This window comes from Pungitius pungitius, chromosome 16 (genome assembly GCF_949316345.1).
Source record: "Pungitius pungitius chromosome 16, fPunPun2.1, whole genome shotgun sequence".
NCBI classification, from domain to species: Eukaryota; Metazoa; Chordata; class Actinopteri; order Perciformes; family Gasterosteidae; genus Pungitius; species Pungitius pungitius.
The window spans coordinates 8,087,787-8,099,531 of NC_084915.1; the positions used below are offsets into that span (position 1 = coordinate 8,087,787).

Sequence of the window (11,745 nt, forward strand, 5' to 3'; positions counted from 1 at the left end):
TTTTAACAGCGGGTTTCAACACCTCTTTGATGCACTGCTCTAAACTCAGAAGGGATCATTTCAACACGAGCTTTCAAGGAAGTCTTTTGGTGCAGACAGTTAATAGGGGGCATTTGAGGATAAATGGAATATGTTTTGGACAGATTTAGATTATCTTATGTTGGATTCCCACTTCTAGGAGAAACATAGTAAGAAAGGAGACCTACATATACTCTTTACCACATGCCTCAAATAGCTTTATACATTAGACGACCTTCTCAAATTTAACAACAGTCCAACAATCAGGCCTCTTAAGATAATACACAACCATATAATTCTAATTTTTCATAGGAAGACAATACAATTCACACTGCCATGTTTGCACATTTTTATTAGAGACTATCAAACATATCCATTAATGCCTATAAATAACATTTTCCTAAGGAGCTGACATGGCGGTAGGCTATTTCTGTCTATGAGGAACTGTCCCTTCTCCGTCTGATCTGCAGGTGGAATCCATTATGGATCAGGGATCTGTATCACAAATTGGATCAGCTTTGAACAAGGTTTCAGCAATGTAGCGAAGGCCGACGATACTCATTAAATTGCATGGTAATGGTATAAGCTGTAGAATAGTTTAGTTTTAGTTTGCAGGAAATTACTGGATAATTGCATAGTTTTCTCAGAAATCCGTTGGGAGATTGTTCAAGTTAATTATGAAAAAAAGATAATTTTGTCTTTGCAATTGTGTTACGCAATTAAAATGGTATAGCAGTATGTTGCTGTGAAATGCTGCACTGGACCGAACTATCTTGCAGTCTCTTCCACATCTTTATAGTTTATCTCGTTGTTTCATAGTCAGCATTTAGATATACCGAAGACTGTAAACTGTATGAATCAGTGGAGAACAGTTCAAGGAAAGTGATAGTAAAACTACACAAAGTCAATCAAAAAAAAATGCCTGTGTGACTGTTTCAGCTACTGTTTAAATATAAAGACAATTTAGGCAAGATAAACAATTGATTCAAATTTTGTATCTTTGTAAATGACAAATCAGTATAACTAACAATTAAACTGGTATCAACTGATAATCATATGCAGTTTGGTTGAATTTCTGCTGCCCCCTAAAGGTCCAAGAATTAATTCTAAAGGTTTTAAATCCACTGAAAAAAGAATTTTAACAATATTATTAACTGACTGCAGTTTCTGTAAAAACAATGTTTGAACGGAGATGGTTAGAAAGCTATAGATTATGTAATGTAGTACAATATCCTATAAAAAGACCAAATTACAGGACCAGAATGTGCATTTGAAACATAAGAGTTTAGAAGTATTTACCTTTAGCAATTAAATGTAACCAGATGCAACAACCGAAATGCAACTGTATAAATTATAAAAAAATATATATTTTAAATTGAATTGCAAAGAAACGTAATACTACACAAAGAATCTGCTCGGATGTGAGAGCATGTCCATGATGGGTGACGTTTGTTATATGAGGACGGGTGAGGTTATGTATTTAAATAATGTAAATAATTAGCATTATACTACTGTATCATTTAACAATATAATTCAGTAATTTGTCATCCAAATTTCTACACTGCTCTCTCTCTCTGACAGGAAGGAGGACATGAGGAACTACATCGCAAGGTTATGACACTAAATTAAAATAAATTGGTATGTAATCTAAACCAAATAAATTCCTCTTTTCTTTTGAGCACAAAGAATCATCACTGTTTTTTAATCACTTTTTGACTTACAAACAGTTTGATTGTTTTTCAACTAATATTTTGATCCTGTTTTAAAGTGTTTACTCACTTTCTCTTTTATTAAGACATCTTACCTTCAAATAATAAACAGAAATAATATAATAATGCTTTTAAAAATGACAATTTTCATGAGAACTAAGTCAGGCATTTAAAAGCACATACTTATCACAATTTACTACAAATAAACAGACTCAAACTTGATGTATATGATTCAGGCACAAAAAAAAGAAAAGTTGGACTAAAGATGTTCCTGTTAAAGCATTTCAATCACTATTTCAATCGTGTTTTATTTCACAGAAGAGAGAAAAATCTATTTTTTCCAAACAAGATATATACTTGTACTTAGAGACTTTTTTTGATATTGTAAAAATTTTACATATAGATATTTTAACGTAAAATGAACTGAAAATGCGGTTTCACTGTAACTTTTAAGTTGATCAAAGATGTATTCTGTCCCAGGCCAGCAGGGGGCAGTAGGTGGTAATTTGAACTAAGGAGGGTTGATGTCACAAATGGGCGAGGAAAGTACAAAATTAACGAACAAGTACTTTTACTTAGATACTTTAAGTAAATTTAGCTGACACTCGCACACGTTTACATAAGGTTTTACATTCATTACTTTTTCAGTACTTTCTGCTTTAACTTAAATAAATGATCTGAATACTTATGCCTCCACTTAATTTCACACATAACGGCATGATACTCAGCACTAAGCTACACGGAAGGCTGATAGTTTATGAATTGTTTGTCAAAATACAGAGAGGAAAGTGATATTAAAACTATAAAGAAAATACATTGCATGATATACCATATTATCTCAATAATGTGAGTGTGTTAGTGTAAGAATAAATAGTCAGATGTTTGTACCCTGGTGCAAGAAAATAGTTAAAATGTATAGATTTAAAAAGGCTATGACCTTTTAATTGATCAACAAACCATTCGGCAAACATCTCACTGGTCGCTCTGATGACGTCAGATCCGGCTCAGCGCGGATTTTAAAAATACCGTTAACTAATTCTTGTTTACATCCGTCAGGTAGTTTTAGCTCAGACTGAAACATCGACACGGTGACATAAGATATGTAAAAAAAATCTTTTTTAGAATTTCTTTCTTTTAGCTGTTCAAGGCATGTAGTGACGCGTTCAAACAGCACGCGGGGTGTTTGCAACGTTAACGGTATCCTGTCTTCGTTAGCCTAGTGGCTAACTGCTATCCACCCATAACGTTAGCTTGTTTTGTGGTCAAACAACATCGAGAAGAGACGACGACTACCACCAACTATTCAACGCGGGACAGAAGCTAGTTGACGTTAGCCAATTATCCAACATGAGGTAACCTGGGGGGCAGCTAGCTTGAGTTAGCATTCGCTGTCCATGATGGAGGATCCCTCTTCTTGTGCTTCGTCGCTCGCTGAGCTTCCCTGTGCGTCGTTCCTCCAGCGGACGATGGAGCAGCTGTGCTCCACACAGTGCCTGAAAACAAGCCCCCAAGCGGCAGCGGCGGCACCCGTCGCCGTCATCGCACTTCAGCGGTACTTATGTGAGCAAACCGAGGGGCAACAACTCGACAGCTACAGCTACGACGTGACGGTCACTGACGGAGTCTGGCGAGTCAAATGCGTCGTTCACCCGAGTTTGAACCACCTGGTGCACACGAACCGGCTGCGGACAGGGAGCGAGATCGGCATCACGCAGTGCTCGTTCGTGTACAGCGAGAGGAGACTGGGACACGGTTACATCTGCATCGAGAATCTGCGTTGTGGCGCGCGCAGGTCTGCTCTCCTGTCGCGCGTAAAGGACGTCGCGTTGCTTCCCATGTTGGTGAAGCGCGGCATGGAGAGGAGTGCGGTGCTGCAGAGTGATGTTCCCCTTCAGGTGAGCCGCAGGCATTACCTGTCTCTGTGGAACAACGAGGACCCGGAGGGGGATGGCTGGACATCCGGGTCTGCCCCATCTGACACGGTGCTGGACGGTGAGGCCTCTCTCGCGCATCTACATGCGCATCTACTATGCCTATACTTATGATTTCAGCCTGCAGATGTCACAACATGTTCGACCGATTTAGCATCATTTTCAGGATGGAATTTTGAGCAATAGGTCTATGCAAAAAAATACTTTGGGGATTTTGGATATGATGCATAACTAACAATATTTGTCATCAGTTTGATGATCTGCACAATATAAGAGCCTTACATCATAAACATTTAGTCTAGAATATTTGTGTGACACCGGCATAATTAGTCACTCTATTGCCTCTCCTTACAAAATGCTTTTTAGATTAATTTTGCATGCCAATTTGGAGAGATCCTGAAGATGTTTTCTAAATGTCTTTTTCTCAACAGTGTCCAAGATCACTCTGCTGTGTAGTCTGGAGTCCTGCTTTAAAAAGACATGGAATCCTCTCCCTCTCCTAGTCAAGATAATACAGAAATCTAGGTTACGGTATTATGGGAAGTTTGGGCTCAAGATTGATTATCCTTATCTGGTGAGTTTGCGCTTCATAAGAATTTGGAGCAAGGACGAAGATCTCACGCCCGCATGTTTTGTTGTGTATATTTTTTCACTTTATTTTTGTCCTTTGTAATATTCCAGGCGTACTTCGAAGTGGCCGACCAGAGTGGGACAATGTCCCTTGTGCTTTGGAACGAACTTTGCCTTGAGTTTTACCAGAGACTCACCGTAGGCACCGTGTTGTACATCCAGAATTACTCCTTGAAGCAGAGTTATACCAAACGATCACACCCCCAAATGGACCACCACAGAATGAAGACTTTTGACTCTGTAGGTATGTACGAATTCATTTTTTTCAGGTTGTTTGAAAACTGCTGAACCGGAGGCTACGCCAGGCGTAAATGTAATCTCTCTGTATGTGTTTTTCTAAGAAATCTGCCTGAACCCTCACAACCCTACTTCAGTCATCACTGTGGTCTCACCAAAGAGTGTACTGCCTCAGTGGGCGTTGCCCGAGGTTTCCTACCAATTCATGACCAGGTAATGAACAGTTTGTCTGTCAGCAACTAACACAAAACTTGCTATGGCTATTCCTTAAAGTTTTCATTTAAACTTTAAAACAACTTACGTTTTCTGCAGGTCAGAGTTGGAAAACATGCCCAGCAATTCTGCGTGCGATGTCATCGGTTTGGTCACGTTTGTTGGTCGTGTTGAAAGAGTCAAGAGTAAAGGGACCAAGGGTAAAATATGTCCACGTTATCTGTGACAGGGAAATCATTTTTTGTAAACTCAATAAAGCTGCTGATTTTATTTCATTTTTTGCCGATTGACCATATTCACCTTCTTTAGGCCCGGAAAAATACTGGACCTATCGCTGGATCCACGCGGTGGACGGATCGTCTGACCGCCCTTTTATTCTGGAGGTTTTTTCCTCCTCCCAACCAGAAGTCTTCAGTCGTATATGCCCGAGTAGGTCGACGGCGTCGGCTCCCATCCAACTGCTCTGCTGTCACACTTGTTTCCTTTAAAACCTGTCCGATACAACTTCTTCTCTGCCGCAGTGACCTACCTGGTGTGCACTCAGATGAGAGTTTGTCAAGTGGAAGGCTCGTCGCCCTACCTCACCAGCAGCTGCGAGACCGAGACGTTCATCACAGGTTAGCACAGCTGTAACGGTGTGTAGGCTGAAAATATCCTGTAAATCTAAGGAAACTTTTCATAAGCTCAGGAACTTAAATGTAGTTGAGAACAAGTCTATGCAAGCCTAGCTCAGCTGGAACCTGAATGCAGCTAGTGGGGAACACTTGTCTGCCAGAAACGTAAAGGTCACAGGTCTCATTATGACAGCCTGATGACAGACTTGTGCCTGAGACAAACAGAAATTGTTATTTTCAGCGTCTTCTCAAGCTATTTTATTTCACAATTACAGTGAAAGAGATCATCTCCACATGTTGCTCCATCTTTACCCGACAACCCACTGCAGAAATACATTCAATTCCTAAACAAAACCGTAAAGGCTTACATCGCTATCCTAGACAACTCATTACTTTTACTCAACATACCTGTTGTTACTTTGAATAAAACCCTTAACTCAGTCTTTTCAAACAGCGTAGCTACCAAACAAAACCAAGTAATCTTTAAAAATGTCTCTAAATCTCCAAAACACAGTACCAATTTATATTTGGTCCACTTTATTAGTTACTAACCTCAGAAAAACGTGTGTCAGGTTTATGACCGTGAGGCGAAACCATAGCGCTGCACTGCCACCTACTGGACACGAATAGTAACACACATTACACAAATGGTTTTAGTTCCAATAACGAACAGAAATGTAACGAAATGTACGTTCTGTGTGCGTCACATACGGTATGCTAACCTTTCACAGCGGGGAGCGTAGGACGTCTGTATTTCCACTCAAAACCCTCGCTTATTATTATTTGCAGGAGTCCATCAAAAAGAATCTGTTGGGGGCGACTTTTAAATAAAAGTAATTTCTGCAAATGACAATCTGAGCAATAAAAATGTAATTCAAAACGATGACATTTAAAGATGTATGGAATGCATCACGTGCTGTGTTAGCTATTGTAAACAAATATGTTTTTTCTTTAAACTCGACGTTGACGGAGTTTTTAGCAGGAAGCTTGATTCATTTTACATTAAGAAGTGGACATTTTTTTGTGTGGGGGGGCGATCATAGGGAATACGCCATTTTATTTAAAGTTCATGCTTATGTCGTTCAATGAAAGTGACAATGCACACAGACTCTATGTGGATAGTCTATTAATCACTGTATCACCCGTCTCCCCACCAGGCTATCACAAAGGTCAGCCGTACGTGGGTGACCCCAGAGTGAAAAGCTTCATCCAGTGGACCAAAACTCTGAAGGACAGCGTTGTCCTCCAGAAGACTGCTGTTGGAGGTCACTATTGCTACCCTCGGCCCCCTCAGAAATTCACGCAGTCAGTGGCGGAGGCCTCAAGTAAGAAAAAGAAAAATGGAAAATGTCTGTGTTATTATAAAATTGATAGTCTGATTAGTCCCAGTTTTCTTTCATTTTTATAATTTCAGTGCACAAAAACATGAACTCCTCTTTGTTACTGAACCGTGTGATTCATTGTCTTGTAGGAGGCAGGAAAAAATAGAATCTTTGTCAGCATTTTCCTGCAGTTCTGCCAGTGAACCTTACAGTCCAGATGAATCATTCTTTCTACATTTTTATTTTTTGAAATTGTAAAAGCTATTATGTAATAATAAAAAGACTAATGACGAATTATTAAATGACCTATTTATAGACTGATTGGTTTGTCCTGTTGGGTTGAGTTCAACATACCCTACCACCTTTTGTTACTGTAAAACCTCTCTTCTCCGTCTGCAGGTCAACCTCCTTTGGTTGCTGCGGCTGACCTGAAGAAGGAGTTAGAGAGCTTGCAATATAGGGAACACAAAACGGTTGCAATTCAGGGACAGATCACAGCAGTGCGCTACATGAAAGGCCTGCAGGTCACAGAGTCTGGAGGAACAGAAGAGAAAGAGGTACCGCCCATTATTTCATAGCAATCTCTCCAAGAGAAGCCTTTTTTAAAACTGGCCATAAATCAACTGTTTTTATGCAGGCGGAGGATGTTTCTACTAAAGTGTGTGAACGCGTTCCGGTACCAGACGCACACAGCCATCCCTCAACAGCTGAGCAGACTCTGGCAGCCAGCCAAACATCGGACTCTGCTGAGAAAATCTCAATAAGCGAAAGGAAAAGAAGAATTCCAACGAGGTACAATTCGACTCCGGACCAACTGATCTCAGAGTGTATCAATAAAATTGACATTTGTGGCGAGAAGGAATGTTTTAATCCATTAATGACACTATTCTTTTCCCAGAAAAGCCACACGGTCCACATTGAATCGTGTCCGCGTGTTGGGAAAAAGGTACTGCAGATCAAGCTGGTAGCATTCACCAGTAATCCAGACCAAGCATTCTGAGCTCATTTGTTTCTGCTCCAGGAGACATACAGAGGAACGACAAGAGCAGGAAGAAGAGGAAGAAGAAGAAGAGAGTGCCTCTGGGTCTGAGGAGACTCAGGATGTGGAATGCCGCCAACAGCTGCAAAACCCAAATCCAGGTGTGTTCCTGGAGCTCCGGCAGCACCGCGTTGTGTCCCGATACTGACGATTGTTTCCATCAAACTCTGAAGGGATGACTTGGGAGAGCAGCGGTTGGCCGGAGCGACGGCTGGAAGTGTCTGAACATCTGGTTGGAGGCGGCCTGTACCGGGACAGCGTGTCTCGGAGGTTCGCGTTTGACGAAAAGGACGTCCTCCTGCAGCAGAGCAACCTTCAAGCGACGCGGTGGACGGCAATGCGGGACGCAGAGGTCGTTGCTCCCGCCGTGCATCCTGGGTACTACCGAGTAACAATACTAGGTAACGTGTAATTACTCTGATCTGACCGCTGGTGTCCTAAAGAGTTGCTCTGGATCCACAAAAACCTTCTTAAAAAGGGCCGCATGTTTTTTTGGTTGTTAGATTACCTTTTACCTCAGTCTCCTTTGTTTTGACAGGCATAAACCAGCAGATAGCCGTCGATGCTGCATTTCTGCCCGTGGGGAGCTCAGACGAGCCCAGGGCGGTCGGCCTTCCTCAGCATCCCCACGGCAACACCATGCTGTCCTGCCTTTCGTCTGGCTTCTTCTGTCCACTCGACGACACCGCCAGCAGCAGCGAGTCAACGCTTCCCGAGCCAGGTAGCAAACACACTAGTGGAATGTGTGTGTGTGTGTGTGTGTGTGTGTGGGGGGCAGGGGTGCTGAATCTCTTTTGTCACTACTACAACAGCAATGCGTTTAGAAACTGATGTGACAGATGTATGTCTCGTAGAGGAGGTCCTGGCGACTGCCGCGGAGCTGGAGGACGCGCATGTGGTGTGCGTCTTGGACCTTTGCCATCTGGGTGGTGACGAGGTGGAGGTTGTGATCAATAAGCTGTACCAAGTGGCCGAGGTTTCTCTCAATTAACACCAGCATGGGACATTCCTCTTGTCATTGGTCTTTTGATTGAAATAGAACATTTTTTGGATCAAGTCTCTATTTTTTAAATTTTCTTCCGTAAATTATATTATTACTCGTTCCATATGTAAAGTAAATATCACAGCATTCTTTAATAATGTTTTTCAAGAGAGTGAGATGTTAATCTGCAGTCAATTAAAATGCTCAAATACATGAAACTATGTTTTCTAACCATCTTAATTCTACTGTGTTTACTGTGAATTGTTATTTTGAAAAGCGAATGGTGTCTTTCTTCTTTTTTTTGGGATGGTTGACATTAAATGAGTCTGTGTGAAGATGAAATCACAGGGAGGTGTGACAGTGGCTCCAATGGGCGGCCCTCTGCTGTGTGAGAAATGTGTTGAAACCTTGTTGCACAATATTGTATACAAGTACTGCAACCAAAGCTTTCTCGTCTGTATCTTTTTCGTAGATTACCAGTACGAAGATAACACGGCTTTTTACAATAAGAACACAGTAGAGAAACATTCCTGTACATACATCGTTATTATGATGTAAAGAGTTCGCTCAGAATGACATACATATGTTTAAAAATATTTATTTTTAAAATATTTCACAATATTCAGGTTGATTTATAAATAGTTATTTATATACCATAGTTAATGTCAAGATATTTTAGAATGTAAACTTGATTTGTTAAGCTTTAAAAACTATTGTTTTAAAAGAAATGATGTTGATGGTGAATACATAAACTAAACAAGTGACTGTGCAACACCTCGACACGCAGAGCCTCACCTCTAATAAGACACTTCATTATGTTACAAAATTACTTTAATTTTAACAAACATATATAAATATCTATTTGACATAAAATAAACAACTATATATAGTCTACACGTTTTTTTTTTTACATTCTATTATACAATATATTTAATTGCTGTTTCTGCAGAAATGGCTGCACCACGTTTGTTCGGATCACATCCTGCAAACCTCACCCATGAAGCTGATCAAACTCACCACGCTTCCATTTAAGGTGTCTGTCGCTATTTTACAAAAGCAGAAAAGTAAAAGTTAAATGTGAATCACATGTCACGAAGAAACAATGACTCAATGAAAACCCCTTGAAGAAGAAAAGCACTCTGAAAGTTGGATGATGATGATGATGAACAAGTGGAGGAATTATCATTTTACAATAAGGTCTGTGGACCAACACACACTTCAAAAAGCATCCTTGTGCATTCAGACATGTGGCAGACACAGCGTGACTGCTGTTTGGTTTAAGTAATTCTCCTTTTTTCTGGACCACCTTTTCAAGGCAGATCCCAGTATTCTAACAGTTATTTTGAAGAGAAACATGACTGATGCTTTTAAATGGAAAACCACATCAGAGGGGATTTTTACTGAATGGTTGGAAATGCTAAAAACAAGTATCTTTCAATTTCTCTCAGTGATTGAAATTGAAAAATGCGGGAAAAGTAAAAAATAAAATGATGGCACCTTTGAGCTGCTGGGTAAGAACAACAACTGCTATAACAAATGTGGATGTATAGAAACACACACACTAAGACGTCCCTTAAACATCAAAAACATCTGGATAATGAACAATTGCACTTTTTTAAAAAGCGCAACCAGTGAAACTCATTCAACTTCAAAGAATGAAAAATAAAATAAAATGCTTTCAGCTTTATGTCATACTTCTTTTTTCTATGATCCAGGTCAACATACGGCCTTTCACTCCACAGATTTCTGTGTTTAATCATTATGTTTCTGCGCCCACTGGACATTTCTGATACCTTTAAAAAAAGATAAAAATACTGCAGATAAACGGTTGGAGGAATGTAAGGAAATTAAAAAATGATCTCCATATTATTGACATGACCCAACGGCTTATAATACATCTCTATATACACGGTACATCAGGGGTGAAACAAAGCAGTATAAATTAACATTCTTTTTTTATCTTTCTTCTTTTTTTAAACGTCCCCACCGCCGACCCCAAGCGTCAGCGAGCTCGAGAGGAACAGCAGCGTCCGTTGAGCTTTTTCCTGCTGAGCTGAAAAAAGTACGTCAGCCGCTAATTTGAAGATGGAGTTTGAAGTTCAAATGATAAAGTCCAACAAACGGATTGTAACATCTTGACATACTGACAGAACTTCCAAAACCATGTCGAAATGCTTTACAAAAGTGCATTAGAGGGTCTATACTTTCAGGTGTTTCTGTTTTCATCACATTTATAACAGGAAGCAATGCATTGTAAATATTATACATATATTCTTGTTGTCATATGATCACAGAAAAAAAGTAGTGACTTCTCAGGGGGTTGGACCAAGAAAAATAAAGAATGAAACCAAAATATTCAGGAAAGCGGAGTAAACCGTGTAATACTATTCACGGATATCCAGGTAGTAAAATAGCTCCCAGATCATTTGTCCAAGGTACTTAAATGACTGAGGCCACACGCACATGAAACGATTAACCTTAAGACATGGTATTTCACATCAAATCAATTAAAACCGTTCAATACAAAACTACTTTCTTAATCCCATATATTGTTTCAAATATATATTGTATGTAATAAATAAACATTTGTTTTAAACTTAAGTCATTTGTGTTCTTTCAGTATATGGTTAAATGAATATTTTTAGCTACCGTCATTAAATATGTTCAAAAAGTGTGTGGACCCACTGATCAGAAGGTTGCAAAAAGCAGCCAATATATCAATATTTGTAATACATCCGTTACAAATTTAGGGTGTCGTTTGTTTGAGTTTGATGAGGAAAAACAATAAATGATGGCCTATGAAAATAGAACTTTGCATTCCAAGTGGACCTGAGCTGGATTTTTAAAGCCTGTGATCAGACGCCTCCATCAAACGTGGACGAACCGCGGCGGAAGGCACAAATAGTTTCATCAGCTCATCGGGAGCTCCGTCGTCCTTTCTCTGTGAAAAAAGCTGTTGCGTCTGTTGTGGCATCTGCAGTCCCAGATTGAGGCTTTAAAAATCTAGGTAGACCTTTCGACCCCCCCGCCGCATCCCACAATGTACACAA

General features: G+C 40.0%; 1 protein-coding gene across 1 annotated transcript; it reads left to right on the forward strand.

Annotated features, from left to right (window-relative positions):
- Nucleotides 1-2,574: 2,574 nt before the first annotated feature.
- On the forward strand, nt 2,575-9,518 carry radx (RPA1 related single stranded DNA binding protein). The gene is made up of 15 exons (XM_037467799.2): nt 2,575-3,719; nt 4,090-4,232; nt 4,340-4,532; nt 4,630-4,738; nt 4,838-4,938; nt 5,048-5,167; nt 5,260-5,355; nt 6,510-6,677; nt 7,074-7,231; nt 7,312-7,466; nt 7,573-7,620; nt 7,696-7,814; nt 7,887-8,114; nt 8,252-8,434; nt 8,568-9,518. Exons 1-15 carry the CDS (start codon nt 3,122-3,124, stop codon nt 8,702-8,704), a joined length of 2,556 nt encoding a protein of 851 aa, XP_037323696.2. The 5' UTR covers nt 2,575-3,121; the 3' UTR covers nt 8,705-9,518.
- Nucleotides 9,519-11,745: the final 2,227 nt, after the last annotated feature.

Bases quoted from the DNA above. Each gene is read 5' to 3' on its own strand.
- radx (XM_037467799.2), top strand. From the start codon at position 3,122: ATGATGGAGGATCCCTCTTCTTGTGCTTCGTCGCTCGCTGAGCTTCCC. The intron at 4,939-5,047 runs GTAAAATATGTC...CACCTTCTTTAG, and splicing joins CAAGAGTAAAGGGACCAAGG to GCCCGGAAAAATACTGGACC. The intron at 7,815-7,886 runs GTGTGTTCCTGG...CAAACTCTGAAG, and splicing joins GCTGCAAAACCCAAATCCAG to GGATGACTTGGGAGAGCAGC.